This window comes from Scophthalmus maximus, chromosome 3, assembly GCF_022379125.1.
Source record: "Scophthalmus maximus strain ysfricsl-2021 chromosome 3, ASM2237912v1, whole genome shotgun sequence".
Classification (NCBI taxonomy): Eukaryota; Metazoa; Chordata; class Actinopteri; order Pleuronectiformes; family Scophthalmidae; genus Scophthalmus; species Scophthalmus maximus.
In genome coordinates this window covers 9,203,801-9,229,334 of record NC_061517.1, presented here as the reverse complement: position 1 = coordinate 9,229,334, position 25,534 = coordinate 9,203,801, and the positions used below count along the sequence as shown (strand labels likewise).

At 41.9% G+C, this 25,534-nt stretch overlaps 2 protein-coding genes across 13 annotated transcripts in view; one reads left to right on the top strand and one right to left on the bottom strand.

Annotated features, from left to right (window-relative positions):
* Positions 1-25,534, top strand: part of LOC118317221 (metabotropic glutamate receptor 7) — an 89,634-nt gene that overhangs the window by 723 nt on the left and 63,377 nt on the right. For 3 of the 12 annotated variants that reach the window (XM_035645732.2, XM_035645731.2, XM_035645730.2), the window contains exons 2-3: positions 1,846-1,930; positions 14,534-14,686. Coding sequence is in view for 1 of the 12 variants with exons in the window: in XM_035645723.2 (XP_035501616.1) it covers positions 1,903-1,930 (28 nt within the window). In the remaining 11 variants the exon portion in view is untranslated. Of the gene's footprint in view, positions 1-1,845; positions 1,931-14,533; positions 14,687-23,343; positions 23,405-23,503; positions 23,661-25,534 lie in introns of those variants that run through there. The other 9 variants (XM_035645729.2, XM_035645726.2, XM_035645727.2 and 6 more) reach the window with 8 other exon arrangements.
* Positions 5,859-8,627, bottom strand: LOC118317224 (amphoterin-induced protein 3). Its single transcript, XM_035645735.2, has 2 exons — positions 8,437-8,627; positions 5,859-7,866 (listed from the first exon to the last, which is right to left on the bottom strand). The coding sequence occupies exon 2, from the start codon at positions 7,828-7,830 to the stop codon at positions 6,442-6,444; it is 1,389 nt and encodes a 462-aa protein (XP_035501628.2). The 5' UTR covers positions 7,831-7,866; positions 8,437-8,627; the 3' UTR covers positions 5,859-6,441.

Genomic DNA, 25,534 nt, shown 5'->3' with positions numbered 1-25,534 from the left:
TTAAATTGTAATTTGTCAACGTGTAGCTGATTTTAGCTACCTGACACACTTCTGGTTAGTTTAATAAGGAAGCACTGCATCGTATTTTAATGTTCGCAGTATTTTTTGGATGTAAATTTTTAAACTAAAAAGTACATGGTAACTAAAGATCTGAAAAAAAGGTAGTTTAGTAAAAGTATAATGTTTACCCCTGAAATGTAGTAAGAGGTCTAAAGTAACATAAAGTACCTCAAAATTGTACTTGAACACTTGACATGAGTACACAGGTTGTGTTTATTCCACAACTGTACAACTACAAACCAATTTCATTGAATGAGGACACAGGGGGAGCAATAACCAGGTCAGGACAAGCGCGTTCACTTTGTGCACTAATGCAAAGTCAGTCGAATCGGATGACTGAGCTGTGCAGTTCCTTTGGGTTTAACAGTAGGTTGTAACGGATGAGGTTTCTTTGCAGGATGTAGGGCTTTAGGCCAGACTGCAGCGCAGTGTATCCGGGTATCACTTCTCTTGTTACCTGCATCCACACCGCATGTTACAGAAATCCTTCAGTGTCCTCTGTCTTTATTTTTAAATCTTTATTTTTAGTTTGCAGGGACAACATTGCCTCTGAATGGGGCTTTGTCAGAGAGAAAAGTAATGAAGCTTTGGTGAAGCTCCTATAGAAGAAATACTTTACAGTGTGGTTAGACACACAAAAATATGGAAGTGGCTGTATTTACATTGGAAGAAGGATCTAATCTGGTAATGTTTCATTAGCTAACTATATGTGATACTGTAAGCAGAGACTGCTGCCATGCTGGCAGCTCTGTGAGGCTGCATTAGACACAGCAGTGCTTCGAGCTAAATGCTAATGTTGGCACAATGTGCCCACCAAGATAGAACTGATGTTAAACACGTTAAATGTTTGCCATATTAACTCTCTCAGTTTAGTATGTTATTAGCATAAAAAAGTCCTAGTTATAAATTAAATTATATCAGTTTGTGAGTCATTTAATTCCTAAACCAAATGGCAGATGTGACCCGATGACGGTGCTGGATGAAAAGTACGAGAATCACCAGGGTTATTATTATCGGAATTTCCCAGTTTGGGATCAATAAAGTATATCCGGCCATCCACCCGGAGGAGAACGTGGACGAGTGTACCTAATTTCTTGGCAAAATTGTTGCGACATTTAACTCAAACCCCCATGACAACCTCACGATGCAGCTTGGGAAACAGCCAGGGGTTTCATCAAAGTGAGTAGGGCAAAGATTTATAGCAATTTATCCAATAGTTGTTGAGATGTTTCAGCGTGAACAAAAGTGGAACCAAACGACAGGCTGTCATCCCTCGAGGTATGTCCCTGGTATAGCTGAAAAATAGTATCATAAAGTACATTATTGGGTATCCCTGACACTATAAGCCATTATAGATAGGTTACCCATACTCTCTCTGACAGTAAATGTCTTTTTTTAAAGGAAATAATAAAACCATATTTCATCAAAGTTCATTGTTATATTTTTAGTGGACAGATAATAACAAGGGAAGCACCATTACAGCATAACACAATATAGCCAGTGGAAGAAATGACAAGCTGAGCGCTGAGGAATAATAAAAAGACAGGAGGATGCTGTAGAAATGTGCTCATGAGCAACGGGATAAAACATGGAATACTTGATGTCATTGTGTGATGGGAAATCAAATAATATTCTACTACATTTTATCTACTGAAGCACAAAATGGCCCCAGAGAGAAGCGGAAGACTGCTTTGTATCACTGCATCTGCTCATTTGTTTGTTTGCAGTTAAATGTAATCTATACATTTGATTAATGAGGCGTTCATGTGCAATGTTCTCCCGCAGTGATCCGACTGAGACCGGGATCCTGTTGCACATCCAGCTGCTTTGAAAACACAGGACATGGCTTGCGTTCGTATGCAGCGGAGAGGTATGATACACAGCTTGTTGTCTAGTGTGCAGCAGTCCACATTCATTTGAATCTTTTTTGGGAAACAACCAGTCGACCTCCTGGGAAAAAAAAGATCTACAGTATAGTATTGCTGTGGGGGCCCGTTCTGAAAGGAGCGCTGTGTGTGTTTCTCGAGCACATATTTTGCAAGTGTCCAATTAGAATGAAATAAGGGTTTTAGTCAATCTGGTGACACTGCGCATCCACTGAGCTTGTGTACGTGGGTGTCAGCGCCTGAGAGACGTGCATGTGTCTGACACAGCTGGATGCCTCCACTCCCGCCTGATGACTGTTTTGACAGTTCAGTAATAGCCCCTGTTAACAGTCTATGCAGCCCACCACGAGTGAAAGCAATTCAACTTGGGCTATTTAGAGTAAAACTCCCCTTTCACAGTAATTAGATTCTTGAATACGATGATTTCGAATCCCTGGGAGCCTTGCAGAACGAGGGAAAACAATTAATCTGAAATGGGAAGTACATGCTTTAATTGAAGCGTGATGGAGTGTTTTGCTTCAGAGAGGGGCATATTTTCAAGCTTCAAGGGTCCTTCCCTTACATCTGGGCGTTACTATTGTTTTTTTTGTTTTTTTGTTTCTTCAGAAAACAGAATGAGGGAGTCCCACAGGCTTGCACCTTTCTGTGTCACTGGAAATTCTGATGTAATTTTGAAGTGCAAACAATTAGTAGGATTATCTATGAATTTGTTAAATGTCACACAATGTTACTACTAACTAACTAATTTAAGTTAGGCAAGCCATATTGCTATATAGCCTACAGTTATAGCATATTGCTACCTGGCACGCAAGCCGATTAGCACAGTTTTGCTCCCTGTTGCCCTTCTCCATTTTTGTTTTTAATTCAATTTATACTCTTAATTTACTTATTGTCAGTAGGGCATGTGATGGGTCAACATAAAGAAAGTGACTTTTAAGAGTGCCTTCTGCTGGACTGTAAGGCAAACTACTTCAAACTGTTTGTTATGCTTAAAGACTGTAAATTCTGAATTTATACAGTCGGTCATTATTCCAGATCCAACTATTGTGTAACGATCCTGATTTCAGCCAGTTCAAGCTGTGTTAACTACCTCCTCATGTTTCAAATGAGCAGGAATATATGTGACAATTCAATGGAGCAAAAATTACCTTTCATGGTGAGCTTTTTTATGCCTCCTATTTTTCCTAAATGCAGTGATGAGGCCTCCCATTAATCTCACGGTGTTGAAATAAAATGCTGGATACCAAATGGCATCAGGTCACTAACTGCTGCACTCATCCTGACATGCTACCTACACTGAAGCTGAATCCCAAATCAGCTGTGTGCTTATGTAACTGGGTCTACTGTGGCCCCTCTGTGAAACAGATAGCCCTTCATGAAATGTTCACATCATGTCCTCTTTGTTTTAACTCATCTGCTTATCATATCAGAAACAATAAATCCCAGCCCAGCTGCGTTTGCTGTGTCAGGGAGCGGGATTAGATTAGAGGGATTAAAAAAAACAATGAAATTGACAAAGCACCTGGTTTTATCCTCGTGGTAATCTCCTAAAACCTAACCCGAAACTCATCACACCATGTAATGTCTGTAGTACACTGTCGCTGAAAACAGATAAAAAACAATAGGTCATGACAGACTCTGAAACAAGAGGTTACATCACACGGACACTCAGCGGCACGTTGCATAACCTCTGTTAAGGAATTGAAACGTTGTTTGTCGTGAAAACATTTTGTACTTTGCTAAATATTAAAAATGAAGTGGAAGCGTGATTAAATCGAGTGGTGTGCTCTCTTAGCCGGATTTTGCTTAATCCCCGTAGAGTTATACAGCGATGAAAATCAGTGGTGTCAAAGAGTTTTCCTGTCCCAGTTTCATGCACGGTTGCCCATTTGATTGTAGTTTTCTACCCTTTTTGTTCGTGAATTTACATTCAAGTTACACAACTACATTACTCTGCTAATGGGTGAAAGGAGAAACCAAACTCTCCTCAAATGACATGCTTTCCTTTATTAGAAGTGCGATTACTGAAAACTTCTCTTTGACATTATATGAAGGATTACATCTAATCCTATTCAATCAAATGCAATCCTTAGTCATAGCCATTGTGTGCATTAAGATTAAGCTACTACATAAATACTTGGACTTAGAGAAACTGATTTGTTTCTTGTGAGGCTACTGTTGGTTTCATCAGGTTTTGAATATCCCTTCATTCCCGGGCCACCCATATGCTCTCTTTAGTCTTTCATGTCATAGACATAATTTTGTCATCCCACACACTTATGTTCATACATGGCAGTGCATGCAAGTCTTCCTTCAGCATCTCTGACCTCTGTTGTTGCAGTGTGTAGTTCACCAATTACACCAAATGAATTTATATATCATATATAGTTGCAAGCAGCGATTGTGGGCTCAAGCTCTTTTGCGCTAAACAGAAGGAAGCAGTTCAATAATTGGCCAAAATGAAAGCCGTGGGCAGCAGTGAGCAGGTTTGTGGCTTCACAAAGCTGAGCAATGTTATTTTAGCTTTAATTCTGTGTAAAGGAGGAATGAGACCAGCCACACACTTTGTTTCATCATCACAATGCCTGCAGCTTTTCCATGAATTTCTGCCATTTGTTCGCCTTCATTGGATTTGAACAAAGCTGGGTGTGTATGTTCAGGAGATGGTGCAGGATGTCTCAAGTGAATTTAGTCAAAATCGATCAAAAGCTTTTTGAGTTATGAGCAAATATATGGTGGTAGGCCACATGCACCTTTATGTAATACGTGCCCCCAGTTATTTTTCATGAAACTTGTTGAGATTCTGTCCAGGTTTTGAGGAGCCCCCCATGGCCCAGGCTCAAAATTCTTTGGTAGGCCTAAATCCCAAACATATTGACGATATCTAACAAAAATGTAAAGCCATTTACCTGCTAGCACTGTTCATGGTAAAGTTCTTTGTTTGATATCTTAAAAAAAGTTTAAAAAAACAAAACTTTATACAACTTTTGGTCCAGTCATGATCCACTAAAAAATTGGTGTACCTACAGTTTAAGAGAAAGATTTCAAAACTTTTTTTTTCTTCAAAAAACTCAAAATAGCAAAAAAAAACAACAATCCATCATGGTGGACTGTTATGGTCCAACAGTTTTTTTTGTAGAACAAATTGAGTCGAGTTGTGTATCAAATGTTCAAGTCAAACAGACTTGAGGTGTAAGGGTGGTGGAGTTTTCAAAATGTTTTGACAGCGCCACCATCTGGCTGATAGCACTCACACGTCTCTGGAAGCACATGCAATTCACAATTCAGCATAATAATTATGACAAAAAGATAATAATAAAAAAAAAAATGATAATCAGCATCATCATCATGAATTGACACAAAACAATACGCCTCTGTCCCTTCAGGACTTGAACACTAACGAATCTATACAAAGTAATGCCCACCAGGGGGTTTGTGTCGGAGCTGCTTGAAGTATTTGTTACTTCAGTTTGAATTACGTGGTTTGTCTGTTCCGCAGTGTTCAAAGTGCTCGGCTGTGTCTGATCAAAGAGATGCTGTCTTTGAAAAGCAGTCCAATTGCTGTTTTGTTTGCGGGTTTGTTGACACTCCTGATTTCTGTACTTCACTATTTGCCAAATAAGCCGAGCCAAGATAAAGCGTCATTGTTTTTCGCTGCCAGATTAACGCAACAGGTTTGTGCGAGATATGTATTTTTATGATGGATCACTGCAGGATGCGCCTCTGCTTTCTGCTAGATAAGATTTTTGAATGGTTGCTGAAAGCTATAGCTTCTACGCAGAAATATTCATTGCTTTTCTACTGTATCTCAATTCCTCTTTTTTGTGTGATACAGGATAATGATATTAGCTTTGCTAAAATAAAATTGCCCTCGACACCAAAACTACATCACAAGAGCCGGAAAGTGAGCGAAAGGGACTGAATCCTTTATTAGGAAAACAGGGAACAGAAGTTTTCAGGAGTTTGATAACGGTTTTGTAATGCTGAAGCTGTATATGATATAAGATATGGTCTGATGCAGTGCAACTTATTATTGAGAACCTAAAGTCATCCAAGATAAATAGACTGAACTTACTTTCTCCGGTCCATTACAGTCATAAACTCACCGCACTTTCTGGGGCTTTTAATCCTTGTTAAACACTTCCTGTGAAAAATGAGCCAGATTCATCCGCTGATCTCATGAGAAATGCCCCCGCCCCATTGTACCTGAGATCACAGAGATGTTATTAGCTGATTTTTATAGGGCTGATAATGGCTCTCTTCTGATTTAGCAGTGTCAGTCGACTGAGGGTAATAAACCAAAATTGAAACTCTCATTTCAACTACTGCGCCAGATGACAGAGAAGAGCAGAATTGGTACAGGAGATATTACTTTTTTATGGCATCAACACTCATTTCTAATGACAGCTCAACCCTCAAGTCCCGAGTATTGTCCCAAAGTCTTTTCTGTCCACCTCCAAATATTAAAGGACAGGAAAAGCTTCCCAGTTCAGAATTAACTTTCAGGTGTCCATTCTGTTCCTTCCTCACTTAACATAGGCTCCATGAATGCTACATGCTTATCAGAATGCATTTTGGGATGGACTCCTGGGGAGTGGGAGAAAACAGGAATTAGGGTGCTGGGGTCGTAGGTCGCAATGGCGATATCTGCAGGTTTGGGCTGTTTACAGCAGCTGCAGCGACATGGGGTCAGGTAGAGGTACATGAGGATGAAGATCATGGTCACCACACAGCCCAGCAATGTTGTGTAGCCGGTGTTGAATGACTCTCCTGCAGGCCGCAGCACTGTAACATTCACCTCACGAGTTGCGTTCAGTGCCTGTTTAATATCCACAGCTGTGCACACGTACAGACCTGAGTCATTGACCTTGGCAGCTGGGATCTCCAAGGAGCCATTTGGAAACAGGCTAATTAGTGTGTCATTTATGCTAGTCTGGGTGATGTACCCCTTGCTGGGGGAGAGCCATGTAAATGAGAGGTCTGTAGTGTTGCTACTCAGGGATGTTTGGCAGTCGAGACGCACTGTCTCCCCCTCTGAAACCAACACACTGGAGAGAAGAACGGTCACAGGCTGCGAGACGGCTTTTTCCACCGTGCAGTTGTGGAAGAAGCGGTTGTGTTGCAGGAACCGTATAGCTGCTCGCGGGTCCCCGTAGATGGAGCAGGTGTGCTCCTCCGTAAAGTCCTTTAGTGAGTCATAACCCCTCAGATCCCAATGCCAGAACATGCTGTACATAGAGCAGTCACAGATCAGAGAGTTGTTGTGGAGATACAGCCCCCGCTGCACCAACCCGGGCAAAGCTTTGACATCCTCCCAGGGCAGACGACTCATGCGGTTGGACGAGAGGTCCAGCATGGTCAGGAAAGGATGACTGTGGTCTTGGATGGAGAAGAAAGGGAAGTGTGTGATCTGGTTTAAGCTGAAGTAGACCTTTTTTAAGCTGCTCAGCCCGCTCAGTGCGCTGGCTTCCACCTGAGTGATCTTGTTATTGAAAAGAAGGAGCTCCTCCAGCCTCCACAGCCCCTGGAAGTAGTACTGCTCCACCACTTGCAGCTTGTTGGAGGAGAGGTCAAGGTGCCTGAGGCCAGAGGCATTTTGAAACACCCCATGGCCCAGGGCACTGAGCTGATTGTGGGCCATCCTGAGGTTCTCCAGTCTGGGCATTTTGTTGAAGCTGCCCGGACCCAGCCAGGACAGGTGGTTGTGGCTGATGTCAAGGGTGACGGAGGAGGAGGGCAGGGTCCGAGGGAGCTTGGCCAGACCACTGGAGCTGCAGCTCACTGTGTCAGATAAACAAAGACATATGGACGGGCAGGTCTCCTCAGAGACGGGGAGGAGAGAGAGCAGCATCAGAAGAGGGCCCGGGTGCAGTCCAGCGGTCATGTTTCTGGAAGTCGAATCCTTCGAGGTTTCTACTCCCTGGTTAGATAACAATCACATTAGAAACAACATTATATATTAATAAGCTCATGTTCTTCAATCCATTTGCTATTTTGAGCTGTTCAACAGACCTATTAAATGACCACAAGCTTACTACCATACAGGAAACTTAGTTGCCACAAAACCTCCTAGTATTCAGCAACGTTTTATATACACAGGAAGATTTACTTTTTTTATCATTACACAAATATCATTGTAGGCTGGCAGTGTTTATTTCCACTCTCTATCAATCTGCCAGTGAAGAACGCTCCTCAAGTTTTCCCAAATCCTTGAAATGTCTAGTGGACAAACTGTCTTTTAAACCCTAAGATCACCAGTTTGCACATCATAGAAGATGCCAAAACACAGAACATATATTCTCTTGAGAAGCTGGAACGTGGAACATTTAATTTCTTAACTTTTAATGATTGTCTTCATTTCCCAACAATCAATCAAGTGATTAAGCAGCACTATTACAGAGTTGATAACATTATTGTCCACAGAACAGGAAACTTTTAAACACATTATGAGAACTTAGTGTCACAAACAAAGTCGAAGGAAATACTTCACCTTAAAAAAAAGATTTCTTGTCAGTTGTTAACAGGCGATTTGATCAGTTCAGACTCATTTCCCGCTACCAACTCGCAAAGCCAAAATGAATTTGAAAGCAGAAAGGGGAAAAGTTCATACCACTTCCAGACAAGTGAGCAATTTGGCTAACTTAGTTAATCCCATTCTCCCCATTCAGAAAAGGAGGGGAAAAAAAGGGCGGCGGGGGGGGGGGTTTATAAATAACTCTTAAAAACCCCAAATCCAAAATAAACTGCTTAGCAACAACATGAGATTCCAACTGTCCCTTGCCTTTCCTCTTTTAATGTTACACCCGATCAGTGAATACTCACAACATCGCTGCCTAATCCTTATCTGCTTCTCCGAACAATGCACTGCACTCGCCTTTCTCCACGGCCAAGTTTAAGGTCCCCCTACCGGCTTTCCTCCTCGTCCAAAATGAGAGTGCCGCTCAACAAACATCCTGCAGTGCTTGGCGGTCTATAACAAACAGCACAGAGCTCACTTAATCTCCAACAATCCCCTCCTCCTCCTCCTCGGTGTCATTTAGAGACCAGCCTTGTGTCTCCCTCCCTCATCATTAAGTAATGATGCTGGTGGCTTCCTTTCCCCCTTCCGTCTCTCTCTCTTTCTCTCTCTCTCTCTCAACAATATCAGTTTTCCCACAATATTCTATTGATATCCCATAACATTACACTTTTATGATTTAGCATACGAACCGATTAGTATTACATTGGAGCTATCCCTATGAATAATACATGTTATCCAGTAACCTTAGACCAGTAATCCCAGAGGACTGATATTTAGCTATGCCCACTGTACTTTTTTGTGTGTGTGTGTGTGTGTGTGTGTGTGTGTGTGTGTGTGTGTGTGTGTGTGTGTGTGTGTGTGTGTGTGTGTGTGTGTGTGTGTGTGTGTGTGTGTGTGTGTGTGTGTGTGTGTGTGTGTGTGTGTGTGTGTGTGTGTGTGTGTGTGTGTGTGTGTGTGTGTGTGTGTGTGTACCTTAACTTTTTGTGATTTTTAAATGCCGTCCACCCTCTTAATGTCTCTGTGAAGTTTGAGGTCTGTCTCACTCTGACTGTCTCTTCTTACCTGTGTGCATCTTTACATTTTATTCATATTTATAATTGTTTTGAGAGAATATATGTTGTGTACACACACACACACACACACACACACACACACACACACACACACACACAGTCACACACATTTTCTGTCTCAATGCCTTGTACAGCACATCCCCTCTTTTCTCTCTGAGCCCCGACATCCCTTCTTCCCCTCGGCTGTGGGTTTGACTGGTTATATACTGTCCATGCTGCTTGGTCATGGTGGTCCTGACAGCTTTGATTTCTGTCAAAGTGAATTAGCTTGGCCTCGGAGCATCCGCCTCCTCGCAGCAACCCCCCTACCTTCCACCCCCCCCACTCCTTTTAAGTGCTCGGGGGCTTTGACTGGCTCCCACTCCCTCCCCCCTTCCTTTATTCCACAGAGACACGTAGACGATTCCCGATGGGCTCGGGCTCGCTGGATGGGGGTAACTTCTGAAAAGGTGGACTGATGGGAGCAGATGTGTAGTTCTCAGGAAGGTGGATGCAGGAAACTGAAGCTGGATGTTGGGTGTAAGGCTTCAGTCTGAAATTGTTTTAAGAATATTCCTCCTTGGTGTTTAAGAATAGGATTAAGGCTGAGAAATCTCGATTCTGATGTATTTGTGTTGAAATGAACGAGCTACCATAGTCTTCGGCATTGTGGAATTACACACAATTTCATCCCAAGGCTAGTCAGCAGCTTGGCTGGAACATGTAAGAAATATATACGCCCACACGTGTACATTTGAGATATGTTAGAAAAGGAATTTAAACATCCCTCCTTGTAGGTGTTATGCTTATGTGGGCTTATATCATGGCTCAAATGGCCCCGCAGTTATTTGACTGTTTTTCCTGCAAATTTAACTTTGTCCTACTCCAAAGATGAACTTTATCCAGATAGATTTTTAATTATTCCCGTTTCATTGATTGTTGTGAGGCATTATGTAACACTCCTGTTTGTTGAATGGGCTGCTCCAGTCATGTATGTAGTGGTTTTTAAGTCCTTAATTGTAAACGGCTCTCATAAGCCCTATAAACCAGTATGCTCATCTGCATAAGCTTGTAATGATTCATGGTTTGGTGTGCTCAGAAGAATATGAGCATATCATGCATCTAAATAAGGTGCATTATTGTGCCAGCGGGAATTTACTGGCTGCATTTGTTTTTAGCTAGAATATAATTGTGCAGGAGGACATGTTCTCCCTCTCAAGCAGCCCCTTGTTTGCTGCTGTTGACATACCTTGAACATCTCAGTGGCTCCTTATTTTCAGTATTGACTTCCACTTCTTTGCTGGATCCGTCATTTTCGGGTGCAATCAATTGTCATTGTCCTCGGAGATCAGTTCAATCAAAGTATGAACAGATAAACAAGACGGAGACATAGTCGAGTTTCTGTGCACACTTATTCACTTTAATTACTAGTCAATTATTTTTCCCCTTTTCTGCTGATTGCCTTTCATCATAGCTTAATAGTCTGTGTAGTTTCCGCAGAACGAGGTCCTCTGGCATGTCGATATATTAACACCTTCCTCATCTCAGTGTAGTAAACAAATCTTTCTGCGAGTCTCTCTGTGTTTGTGCATGTTCCCTCTATGTGTGCGTTGTCAGAGTGGACAGTGTGGCTCCAGCCTGCTGTTCTAATCTAATCAGTATCTTTGTATCAAGCTGCTTTGCAAATCCCGCCTTGTTCTTCCGCATATATTTGATTAGACTCAGCGTCCTGTATGCAAAATAGTCCTGTCAAATCAGCCAGGTTCAGAGTGGACCTCAAAGCTTAAACCCTGACCCTGATGCATCCTGCCCCCAGCAGAAAGTGATTTTCTCTTCACCATCTGCTACAGAGAGTAAGGGAAGAGGAGAAATAAGAATCGCACTGGGAAATGTCTGCTCTTGTCCTGCCCTTGAGAAGCAGTGCAGCTTACGAAGAGTCTGTAATATAAACCCTCATATTCTCAGATTTCAGATTGCAATATTTAAGTTAAATGCTAAAACATTGATATGCAGGGATACAGATTGATATGTATTCTGTTATTTTTCTTCCTCAAAAAAACCCAAAACTCATGTTAAATGAATGTTACATTATCCCTTAACAGCTTAACACCAAGTAGATGATTTAATCCTTCAGGGTGTGATGTTTTTTGAAAAATGAAGATTTGAAACTGAAGAAAGGGAAATAAAAGACTTGAAGCTGTATATTTGTTATTGACTTAACATTTGACAAAGTGGCATGACACAAGAGCAGGCCCGTCTGCCACATTACTGCACCAGAAATATCGAGCAGGAACCCTGCAAACCCTGCAGCTGACGGGTTTCCAAATCCTTGTCTGCCAATTACAAACCCTTGAACCTGAATATACGCACCCATGATCCCTATTTATTCTGCCTTCCAGCAGCCTTTTGTTAGCATGGCTGGATGCCAGTCTCTCAAAAATGAGTGAGTCAGTGCCTGGATAAAGATTTGGAAGATTGAGTTCTGTTTATTTTCTCTTGGTGGGTGAATTTGCCGTCTGGATGAGCTTTTTGTTGAGAGTTTCAAACAGAGTCTGATTATTTGCTTGTCACGAGGAGATGCTCAGTTGTTAATCGTGATTTCAGTGCAATATTTTATAATTAAACCTCCCAAACCTAGTGAGATAGTGGATTTATATCTCGCGCACACAGAGTTTGCTCAACACAGTATTGATCCATCTTCTCCAGTTAGAGCTTTTCTCCATTCAATCCATCTGGTGGATGCAGTGCATTGATGTGTGAAGAGACAAGCACACCATCTAGTGGTTTAAGACCCAACTGGAGTGATGAAGCATCCAGTGCACTCATCCCTATCACAATTACTAGAGCTACATAAAGAACAAATAGAATACAAATGAGTTTACAAAGAAATACTATCCCAAACAGATAAATAGAATTAGAAAAAAAATGTGTATAAACCAGTAAACACATACTACTTGAATTGCTAGCATGTTTAATCCGGTACTGATGCATACTGAAGTATTTGGGAAAATCCAATAAAGATATATTGGACCATAGTTTTTCCACAAAACATGAACAAACTGTCTTGATTTGAATCTGTCATTTTAAATTATGACAGAAATAAATACAGCGTGGGACATTTTACTTTGGGAAAACCAGCGTTCTCAGGTGGACAAAGTATGTATGTATGTATGTATGTATATATGTATGTATATATACATACTGTATATATATTTTTTCTTCTAGTTTTATTGACCACTCAAAGCGCTTTACGGCACAGGTCACATTCATCCATTCACAAACATGCATCCTGCTATTTACTGCGTTTTTTCTGTCACATTCATACGCTGCCGGAAGAGGCAATTTAGTTGTAAGTGTCTCGCCCAAGGACACATCGGCATGCCGATTGCGGGAAGCTGGGATCGAACTGCCAACATTCGGCTTAGTGGACCACTGACTTCCCCAGCCCCTAAGTTGTCATTAGAGACACTGGTTCTAGATGATCTCAAACCTACTCTCCTATTTTTGTTCTGCAATTCTGTTGTTACTCATCCGTCAGTCATATGAGGTACAGTACCAGTCAAAAGTTTAGACACACTTTCCCATTCAAGTGAATAAGAAAGCGTTTCCACACTTTTAACTGGTACTGTATATACAATAAGCTAAAGGCGCGAGAAGTTTCCTTTTAAAATGTTTGTAATTCCTTTAAGATTAATTGCATTCATGTCAACATTGATAGTCCAGTTCAGATCCACCTAATTTACACAGTCAGCAGAAACCAGAGATGATTTTTAATTAAAAAATAAAAATCTCTCTCTCGAGCTGATGTTACACATCACCCAGATGCTCACACATGCAGATGTTTGGCTGCAGAGTTTATGTGACCCATGAGCACAGGATTCGAGCATAATTCGCAGTTATGATGCAAAGCCACGTTTTCAGGCGTGTCAATACACAGAGAGCAGCGTGCATGAAAGAGGGCTCGGGGTATGAACAGCACCACGTCTCCTCGGCCTCTTATCATCTGTGCTCATTGTTAACGGATTTCAATTAGGACTCACAGGAGTTAATATTATGTCTTGCTGTTTACCCTTTCTCGCTTCCTTCCGTGAAAGCCAATTATGCATGAGTAGCAGTGGTGAGTGCTGGACACTGCTAATGGCTCTGCCGCTCCCTTTGTGTTCACATTACTGAAGGATATGGGTTGTGAAATTAGATCACCACTGACTACTGTGCTATCAGTGATTGTGCTATAAAACATTATGGGCCAGAACATAGTAAATTGTGTGACGTGACTATGGGGTGGCATGCTGTATTCTCTCCCCCTGCTCTTTTATATGTTCTCGTCTCATCTCCCTCCTCTTTTCCATTTTTTTGTCATCTCTTCTTTCTTTTTTCTTTTCTTCAGCTCTCATATCTTCTCTACCTCCTTTTTCCTCATCCACTAGGCCTTCCTCCAGCTCTCTCACTTTGCTTCCTGCCCTTTCTCCTCTCACCTTTTGCTCCCCTCCTTTCGTTTATCCTCTCAACTCTTATCTCCCCACATCGCTTCTTTACACCTCTCCTCTCCACCTTTCATCTCCCTGCCCTGTGGTTATCAACAGACAGACAGGACATGAGCCAAGCCTCTAGCCTCTTCCCCTTTCATATTTCACTTATGGCATATTGACTTATCAGAGAAAATTCATTATATCCTAATCGATAAGGATTAAAGTATATAAAATAGAGATTTCATATACACCACAGTCATAAAATTAATCATTATCTTATTACTCAGGGAATCTATTGCCCACATCATCTGAAATGACTGATTGCATGTGACCACGTCTTCGTGTATGGCCACGAATGCAGACGACTGGTTTTGCCTCAGCTCTGTGCTTCTCAATGGAGGCGAGAGAAGCAGCAAATGTGTGAGAAAGTAGCTTGTGTTGGTTTATGATCTATACATGTACTGAAAAAATGGTGAGCAATATGTAACGTGGAGCAGGTTTATGTGACTGCACTCCACCGTTGAGATAGTGTGATGCATTCCGCAGCCAGCTGTTGGTGCCACCTGAGCCTCGTCGCTGTGTCGCGGCTGCGGCTCCCCTCAGACAGACACCGAGGGGACACGAGGGGTGATGAGCAGTTAGCAGTTCCATCAAGGATCTCCGGGGCAATCCGTGGAAAATGAAACCATCTCTGAACAGGTAACTCAATTTAACTTGTGGCCGCCTTCGCCGGAGCTACAAGCACAAATACCTTCCCAGCTGATGAGATGAGGTAACAGAGCATGGCCAGAGTTGCTGAGTGCAACAGGAGAGGCCCACTCCTCCCAAATTGCCTGGACATGGTCAAGGGAGGCTTTTCCCACCACTTTTACAGATGGAGAGGCGAAGACTGAGGAGTAGAATGGTTTTAGGTTTTCTCTCCTTCCTTTTCAATCAATAAAATAGACTTGCTTTAATCATGGAGCTATTGAGTGCTGAAGCTAGCAAAATGGAGAGTTGGTCTTCTGGAACCGCTCCCAACTTTGCCCGCTTCAAAAGCATTTGCCTGCACAGGAGGGAAAAGACTGTATTTGTAGCAAAGCTGATGGGTTGCCAAACTTTGAAAATATATTTTTCAATTCCACTTTGTGTTCCGCACACTGAATTGAAATGCTTCTTTTCTGAGAGGATGTCTAACAAAGAGCACCTTATGTTCGTCTGTTGGTTTAATACTCACATCAGCAATACAGAAATGGAAAAGTAATAGCAACAGTAAAAATCCTTAGTTACAGGTAAAAGCACAGGTATAATCAGCAAAATGCACTTTTTAAAAGGACTCGCTATGCAGAAAAATCGCTTCTGTAACTTGGTGCAAAGGACTCGCTATGCAGAAAAATCGCTTCTGTAACTTGGTGCCCTGCTGTGAATTTTACCTTTTAATGTGTTTAGGATGTATTTGAGTCCAGATGAGTTTGCGAAATCTTTCTCCAGAATCAGTTACAAGGAAATTCACTTAAACACAATGTAGTAATCGGTGTTAGATCTTTGAAGAGATCGTGTCGTTCAGGAGGAGAAAACTCACAAGCTTGGAAAGATGAACACTTGCCTTTATTCTTGATATTTCAACGTTATATTGCGGCATTCCGACTTTATTCAGGAAATCCAAAGGGGAAAAAAATCGTACTCCTCTCATCCCCCCCCCATGCCTGGCTCTAATACTCCGTACAGGCAACCTAGCTTCCAGAGAAAATAGCCTCATGCCACCACAAGTGGGCAGTAAATTACAAAATGAATGTCTAGAGACTAGAGAGCCTATGGTCTAGAGGCAATTTTAGACAGAGTGGTGTTCTGAGATCAAATGTACTGAGAGATATCACTTGATGCGTATTTTTAGCTTTAACAGGTCAAACCCTGACTGCATGTAGCCCTGACAACACGCCACTGCTGTAACAGATGTATAATTATATATCACATTATTAATTCATTTATACCAATGCATAAATCTGCAAGTAACATTTCACTGTTGAAGCCAGTGGAGCTGGAGCTAGTTTTTAATTTACTTCAATCCAGCAGTCCTCTCTGGGTCACAAGATAAATCCTGAGGTTATGAGATGATTTTAAACTTTTTTTTATTATCTTTGTTTTTGTGAAATATTGGATACTTATACCTTCACACAATTATTTAAATAAAACCAGGATGTTTTAAGGGGAACTGCAGGTGGATCTGCCAACATCTCAAAGACACAAGACAAGGAGCCCTGATTATACACAACCTCTTTGTCAGGGGTCAAAAAAACAAAAACTTTGGCCACCACTGGGTTTTGAACAATGCATTGTATTTCAGAAGCTTACCATATGTTTTAAACGGAAAAATTTCTATGGAAGAAACTAATAACTCTAGCCATCAGCAGTAGTGGGGTAAATGTTCAGTATTTCCATTTACAAGTACTAGAACCTTAAAATTGTACTTGAGTACAGACGCAGCTTTGCATTTGGGAACCAGAATTGGGTTTGGCTAACTGGGTCGCATTAAAGCTCTTTAATGGATTTTGACAATTAGATAGATAAGCTCCACGAAGGAAGTAGGTGTCACTCTCACACTGTTGCTCATTAGAAATCACTCATATTAGGCCATTTCATAATTGTTCTCCAGCTAATTTATATCACGACCACGTTGACCTTTCAGCAGTCCCACTTGGTAGTCTGAGTTGGTGCATTCAGGATACCCAATTTAATGTTTGGCTCAATAATGCTATCTTCCACTCCATTATTAATCACAATAAAAAAAAAGTTAGCTCTGTTAATTATTGCAAATGTGTTACAATGAAAATGCCAGTGTGGTTTGAAAGCCTCTAGGTATTTCAGAGGATGTGATGCAGTGTTCGCACTTCAGGAAGAAGAAGTAATAAAATGTCTCCCGTTGAAGTTGGCAACAGCAGCAGATAGATGTAGCTCCAGATGATGCATCACACTGTCTTTCAGCCAAGTCTGTATGACTCCATTATAACGCATTAGATAAAACTTTAATGTTCCCTATGGGCAAATTGGGTCATTATACCTTCATGTTAGAGGGGAGCTCCGAGCATAGAGCATGTATTGGCATCCTACATTTACTATACTATAAAGTAGCAGGAGATGTAATGAGGAGGATTTTCCTTTAGTGGCAAAGTGTAGGCTCCAGCTTCTGTCACATCAGCATCTTTCCTCCTGAAGTGTCCTTGAGCAGGACACTGAATCCCTACCAGCACCAGACCTGCTGCTCTGATAACAAGTCCTCCTTATGCAGTGTATTCACGATTCATTTCATGTGTGCTTGACCTTTACATGATGTCATCTCTGATCTTTACTCATATTATCAGCGGAACCTGAGGATAATGGGAGTCACAACAAGCGTCGAGGCTCTTGCTGTTCAACTTCAGTGATTGCCATTGATAATTCCCTAAAGCAAACGCTAATTCTACTTGAAAAAACAAAAAAAATTAATAAAGGAAAACCCATACCAAAAGAAAACGGGCGTTTGAAAACCAAGCGAGGCAGCCGCGCGTCATGCCTCTCCGTCAGCCGCACGCTGTGAAATTGACGGCGAAAATGAAAAAGGGAAGTGGGGAAGGGGATCGGCGGGTACAAAAAAGGATTAAGTTAGACAGTTTGTAGCCTGCAGAGGGCAACCATTAAGCTCACCCAATATCATTATCGGAGGTTGCAGCTATCAGAAAGTGAATGTAGACAGTGTTGCTGCTTCTTCTCCTTCTCATTGCTGCTGCACCAGGTGCAAAATGCTTTTGCAATTCAATCAGGCTCCGAAGTCATGAGGAGGCTTTACTTATTGCTTAGATCCAACAACAAATCCAACAAATATCAGCGGCTGGGCTCTGCAGTAAGGAGGCTTTGAGGTTTGGGGGCTTAGATGTTTTTGGAGTGATTACACAATGATTACCACCCGCTGTGTGCACTTGTGCTGTGTGTACGCGGCACTACAAGGGCACTTGGGGGAATTTTACTGTATTCTTCATTATCAAAATTGAAATAGCTTTGCTGATAAAGTCTCTCCAAAGTGAAACCTTATTTCAATAGATTACCCCTGCAAACCCCCAACACTCATCACAGGCCAAACCTAATGAGACATAAGAAACTGGAGATAAGGGAGTTTGGGCTTGAGGGGTGTTCTTTTGCTTTATTGTATACTAAGCACTAAAGTAGGGTTTGGGTTCTAAAAGGCTAATTTGTTTCCATAAGCCAACACCTTTCAACAGAGGCAGCATTGGTTTGCTTCGCCTTTTCTAAAATATGAGAGGGGTTGGGAACCAAAGAACAAACGTGGGAGCCCATCTGTCAGCGCAGTCTGGTTGGAGTTGGCCCTCGCCTCTCAGTTCTGATTATTTCCTTATCTCTCTTTTACTGGCTGGTGGTGAGTAACAGTGACCTGCAGTATTGCTTCCGAGACCATATTTGCCGGTCTGACTCCGGCACCGCAATCCATTCCTAGTGTCACTGGATGTGTCCTCCGACTTAAAATCAAACAAAAAGAATGACTTGATCCAATAGACTTCCACGTTGGGAATGTAGGTAACACGCAGCCAAGAGAAGGAGGAATGTGAACGGGTGGAAGATTTAATTACTGGCATAAATTAAAATGTCCTGTATTACATTAATACACACATATCATGACTTTGACTTTCACAAGATGTCACTACTTCAGATAGATTGTTTGCACAACGCTGTTTACTTTTTGACCGTCTTCAGTATTGATTGATGATTGAAGGTGTTTTTTTTTGGTCCGTGTTCTCCAACAACTTCTTCCCCTCTCATTACTCACTCCACAACCCTGTTTCCAAACCACAAATTATGTGCCAGGTTTCCATTTGTTGCCACTGGTCGGCAACTGCCGCAGTTTGTTACCATGGAAACATGGGGGCCAGGTGGGTCAGTTTTTTTTTTTTTTTTTTCCAACTGTCTGACTTACATTTGACCAGCCTCAGAGAAAAAGACTGGCCTAACACTCCAAGAAAGTCTCAAGACATGTTTGTGAAAGGAGCCACAGAATTTAGGACGGACACACGCACGCACGCACGCACGCACGCACGCACGCACGCACAACGACATTTGCCAAACAATCCCTCTTTGCCTTGTTACTCTGCTGATGTGATTTTTCTTCAGCCGAATTGTGTGCTGTCCAAATAAACAGTGTCTCTGAAGTATCCCTGCAATGTTAATAGCCATGGCACCTTTAATGATGAGGCAAAACACAAGGCCTGGGAGAAATATTGGCTCAGCGAGGTCATAGCCGACAAGGTCCCATCTGTCTCTGTGCAGCCTCGGTGGATCCCGAGCCCTTACATTACTGTGGCCCCGGGGCAGGGAAAATGGATCATCAATCTGATTTACAGAGACTCTGGCCAGCGCTGTCATTTTCCAAGCTAAATTCGCCCGTCACCTTCTGCAGGTAAATTCCTAATGGGCAGTGATGTTAAACTGTCTAATGTATGGCGTCGCCGAACCCAGACCTTCAGAGGGGGATTCACACCACATTACGTCAAGCCAACATGCCTCATTCATTCTGGCTCTCTGCAGCAAAAATGCATATCTGTGTATCAGTACCACACTGCAGTCAGGGCAGTCAAAAGAGAAATAGAGCAGAAAAAGAATAGCAGTTCGTTTTTTTATAGACTGGTGTATATACTGCCGCTTTGTATCGGAGGATAATTCCCCGCCATGGTCATGAAATTTAAGTCTGTTGGTAAACGCAGTGGCCAGTCACTTTGTGTAAAATTGTGTAAAACTGGATCAAACATGCCTTAAATTGAAGCCACTTTTCTCTCCATGTTGTGTTTTGCACGTGCGTGCACACACACGCAGACACACACACGTACTTACAAACACAAAACAAAACACTCTCCTGCAATGGAATTTGGTTTTGTGGCTGACACAGTAGAAATGTGGTGTAAACAACAGGCCTCTATGGTCACACAGCACTGTTGATAATGACTCTGTAATCCATTTGATAGCCTATAAACAGGTTCTCAGGAGTCAGGACAGACAGCCAAATGGCACCCCTGGGTAGACATTACCATAAAGAAATTGGAATGAAGAGGAGAACCATTTCTTTTTTTTTTTGCAGGTGGGTCACCACAGCTCAACCTCACCCTGTTGATGTATCTCTGCATAGTGGGATGTTTGAAAAGGAAAAGGTGGGAGAAATCCCACTGCCGACGATTTCTGTCAACTTAATTTCATCCCTGTTTTCCAGGCCGCCCAATTCTCGCTGTCATCTTATCCGTATTGCCCACCTATGCAGCCTCTTCTTAAGCACCTCCCGCACCAGGGAAATGTCACGTTTGTGTTCCAGTGTACATTTGCCTATCTCATACATTATGAAGCCTGTGAGAGTGGAGAGGTTGTCTCCACAATGCAGGGCCTTGAGGGATCTTTTGAAACCTAGCGCTCTTCTGCCCAGCACCCCTCTTAACACAAATCCCTCCAACGGAGGAATTGCTTTCCAATCCTCGGGTTTGCTTCAGGTACCTTTTGTTGATTTTTCCTGTCATGTATGTTATTTGTTTTGTGTTGTGTTCAAGTGGCAGCAGGGGAACCGCAGCAGTTACCCCGGCTGGGTGTTTAAAAACCTTGGCCATCGCCCAAAATGCAAGCGTATGACTAAGAGGCCAAGCTTTCTGCTCTCCCTCAGACTTTAAACCTGATTCCTGCAAATCCACACATTGTTATTTACCTGGAACTCTCTTTTTGGTTGACTTCCAGATGCAAACAGCATTACTGCAGGTCTTCTCTGCACTATCCCCAACATTCTGTCTAGCCCGGCTCTTTACTCTCTGCATCACATTTTCATGTCCCACATCCCTGTAGAATTTCCTCCCTCTGTATGCAGTGTGATAGCGTGCTTTGTTCTCCCTGGCAAGGTGAATATTGTCAAGGGATCATTTAATAAGAAAAGGATTGCTAGGAAAGGACAAGAAAGGGCCTCAGGTGGAGAACCTCCCTCTGATGAGGATTAGTTTTATCCTGCATATGCAAATGACATTGATTAAGCCATAGACAGTACTTCCCCTGCTTCAGTGTGGCATTCCTCTCCAGCAGGTAATCTCTGGAGAAAGTACTGCAATACAGCCTTGGGAGACAATGCTAATGGCCAAAGATGAACTGCCGTCATCATGATCATCATTTGTGGCTCACAGACAGAGGGGGTAGAGGCAAATTACATAGACATGACAATGAACAACTGGTGTTTGTTTTTCCTGATGCGCATGCTGATTAGCATGAAAGTAACATACTTATCTGTTCCTTAAATGCACTGGATGCCTCTCTCAGTCCATGAGTATACAGCCTTATCGTGTTCCCATGCTGGGACTTTTAACGTCTTAATCCCTCAGCATATTGCAGGAGATTATCTTTCTAAAATTAACTAGCCCCTGGAGACTGCAGAGATAGCAGCTGCTTTTTTTTTGCCACTTGGTAAGTTTTCAACAAAGTGGCTTATTGCATACAGGAGTGCGTGCTCACATTAGCTTTTTAAAAGCTGTACGATTATAGGACTATAATGCTGTTTCCACCGCTGCTTGGTGCATTCAAATAAAGGAAATTATTGAATGCAGGTTGGAGGATTGTGATTTTTTTTGTGTTGTTGTTGCTGATGCAAAGGCTGCTTGGCAGCATATACGCTCTGCATGTTGTCAATGCTTGGGGAAATAAAAATGGGGGAATTCTAAAGGACTGCCAGTTCTAAGTTAATCCCGCAGTGTCTGGCATTTGTGAGAGGAAGTCAATCAGAATAAATCAGGTAAAATTTAGGTGGCATACTGTATCCTGTCAGGGGAAAAAAACAGTCTGTTTAGGAACAAAATGTATATTAATCATACGAATTGGTACAAGTAAACAAGATTTAATTAAGTCACACTGGCTAATCCCCTGTATACAGTATGTGGAAAAATACTACATTTATTTAATCCCCTCTGACAGCTGTCATAAAATGTGATACTTCAGTAGACATGATGGCTGCTTAGAAAGGGGATAAGTCAGTAATGCTGTTTATGGTCGTGACTTCATCACTTTATAAGTTATTATAATAGAGCCAGTCTGGAGTTGTAAATGTTAATAAATTGCTCATAAATAATGTTGGACTATTCAGCTCTTTTTCCAGATGGTAAGTTGTCAAATGGTTGGATGGTTGTTACTAGAGCTAAAACGATGAAGCAACTAGGATGTGCACTGGCCAAAGGAACTTTTTTCCATACAGGTAACTGTTATCATTGTTCTTTGCTCATAATGATCCATAAAGGACTAATAAATAGATGATGAATTTAAACTACAATATATAACTAATACAAATATGAATGTGTATAGGGCCTTGTAAAATATGACTTATTGGAAAGCACCGTAGTTTATTTTTACTATTTCTAAAGAAGATCATTGTGCTTCATTTGAGTTTGAACAGACCTATCTGCTAAATGAATGTTAACTAATGTAATATTAAGGCTCAAAGAAGTCATTGCGCTTATATTAGCTTGGCAGTAATTTGTGATGATGGGGGATGCTGGTTTAATGCTGAGCTCGTTGCTGGGAAATTCTATTTCATAAAATTCATTCATTGTCTTCGATTTCTCATTCAGGAGCCAGAGGAGTCTTTCACAGTCTGCGCAGGGATCGTGGCGTTAAACAAATGTGGACAGACAGCAGGGTTATTGCACAGCGATCACTGATTCACATGAGACACACTTTTATGGGTCACCTAGAGCCATTAATCCCCCTGGTTTACATGTGTTGAGACTCCGGGAAGAATACCTTACCAGCACGCACAGAACAAATGCCTCATTAAAACTCAAGTTATCAACTGCATCAGGAGACAGTCGCATTATAAGGCTTATCTGTTAGGAATCTGAACACTTCCCAAATTGGTGAGATGCAATGGCAGTGTAACATGGCCACTTGACTCACAGGAAACATCATGTCTGTGTGAATATAGTTTTCTGCAGCATCGTTTCAGGCCCAATTTCTCTCTGCAGCATTGACAGTCCTCCACCTCCATTACTGCAAAGCAAAAAAAACAAAACAACCCTCAGCTTACTGTAACTGACTGAGAGACAGGCCTGTAGTGACTGCTGGTGATCTGGAGAGGCCACTTGGAAAATGAGCAACTGAAGCCCACATAAAACCGTATGAAAGGGCCATCCACTCTCAGAGGAATGATGGCTTGTACGGCTTTTTTTTACCTGTATCAATTCTCGTGTTTGCTTTTATAAAATTATGCTCATTATTCACTATTTGGTGCTGCACTGTGCTCCGCGTCAACTCGCTGTCTGGTAATGTAAGTATTTCATAGAGTGCATCTATTATCTGTAATCTGATTAAGGTTTTTTTTTCCGCAGCAGTGGATGGTTGCTCAGCTCCAGCTTCCTTTTGTGTGCAGTAAAGCTGAGACCAAGACAAGTGAGTCATGTTGGAAGTGACAGCAGATATTTATCACTGCCACTGTTTATGGTGCAGGCTGCATGAACACTTTTTCTTTCCTTTCCTGTCAATCTGGAGGCCTAAGCAGGAGAGTTAGGCACTAATAAGACAGCTTTAGTGTTCATCTCGCACACTCCCCTCCTCCCCTCTGTCAGATGAAGGAAGAGATCTGAGTGCGTCCTGGAGAGCATCCCCAGCGATCATGGAGTGGAAATAAAGCCGGTTTCTTAAATAAGTAAGAACAACCGCGACTCACTGACGAGATGTGTTGTTTATTTTGCCCCAAGTATTTTTTTAATATGTGAAAATCAAAAAACTGTTTCAGGTTTTGCATCATGTACACAGAGTGGAGGCATATTGGGTTGCTGCTGTATGATAGCAAGCCCCCCCCCCCCCCCCCCCTCAAAAATCAGAACTTGCTTTTACATCTGCATGCCTTTTTTTCTCTCTCTCTCTCTCTCGCCACAGAAAACATGATGAATAATTAAATTATAAATAGTGGAAGCAAGGAAATGTCATCAGGGCCTCAACTTGAATCATACACTTTTCTTTACGTGAAACAAGGAGAAAAACATCTTCCATTCAGTTTGTACAGTTTGTTGTTTTCAAAGCTTTAACACCCTTTACTAACCTGTTTCTTTTCATGTGCCATTCCCCCATTTGTGAGTGAATATTTTAAGTGAAGCTGATGAGAGATAATGATGTTTACCTAAATTCTCCTCACAACAGCCCCCATGCTTAGAGTGTCTTTAAGATGTTTTGCATTGAGTCCACTGCGTTGCGTGTTAGCGCCTTGAACGGGTTAATAGAACGCTGAAAAACGTTTACTGCAAAAAATGAACTGTTCAGGAAATTACTGAAGGGTCTAAATTTCTATTTGCTTTTGGTCTCAGCCTCTGATCGATATACCTACATCCCTGCAGCCATGCTGTGATTGCTGATCTAGTCTCCTAATGGTTTACTGTTTGCTTTCAGTGCACTTTCAAATCACTCGCATCACCTTGTGATCCTTGTCACACGTGTTTTCTGAAAGCATCCCGAGAGCAAATGGAGGAAGTTGCTGTTTTGTCGGAATCTGTCTCTGTGGCCTTCATCAATTATGTCTTCAAGGCTCAATCCACCAGCATATTTCCACTCTCAAATGAATGGAAATTCTCCATTATTTAGCTGCTAATATTGCTCCTGATGGCCCCTGCAGTCTGACAGGATGAGCTCGTGCTTGATGCTTTCCTGCACTCTGGGCCAGCTCCAACGTGAAAAGGGGGCCAACTCTGACCAAGCTGGTCATTTTATCTGTCCTCCTCGTTTCCTGCTAGTTACATTAGCCTGCCCACTGGGGTTTCTTTTGGCACATTAAAACAGATTTGGGTTAATAATTGATGCTGCGATTTATGGACTCTAGTGCCTGAGGTTCAATTGTAAGCCTCCACTTAAAAGGAAAGCATGCCTCTCCGTCCTGCCTTCGCCTCGGAGTGCCATAAATTATAACCTCAGTTTGATGGCGTGCAATTTATTGAGTGTTTTGAAGGAAAGAACAAGGCGTATCATTTTTCATACAGGGGTAATTTTGATGTGATTATGTTTGCGTTTCGGATTTCTTGTTCACACATCAACTCAAAATAATGAGGACAAAAAGTATATTGATCTATACACCACGAGCAGTAGATCTGTTTGTATTTGTGCAGCGCTGAGCTCCTGGCCCTTTTCTTATTCGAAATGTTGACTGAAATTTGTGTTCAATATCAACACAAGTTTTGACTTTACATGTAAAGATTTATAAGATGTTAATCAATAATATTGCTTGAGTGAAACTAGAGGGTGTGCTAATGTATGTAGGCATTAGGCTTAGCTTTAATTAAAATTCTGCAAAGAAGCTGTGAAGAATTACATGACTCATAATGTTTGCCTGTGATAGCCTCTCCTTCGCTACACAGATGTAGGAGTGAGAGTCTTGTATTTCATCTGAGTATGTCATTTTCAGCTTTCCACTAAATGTCTCGGTGTATTCTGTTAAATGCCTCTCTGAGAGGAAAACCGGTTCTTTTCTCTGATTGTCTACAAAGACTCATAGGATCCCGATTCTTGGATAGGAGTATAAAGACCATTTAT

Coding starts and splice junctions, on each gene's coding strand:
- LOC118317224 (XM_035645735.2), bottom strand. CDS start 7,830: ATGACCGCTGGACTGCACCCGGGCCCTCTTCTGATGCTGCTCTCTCTC.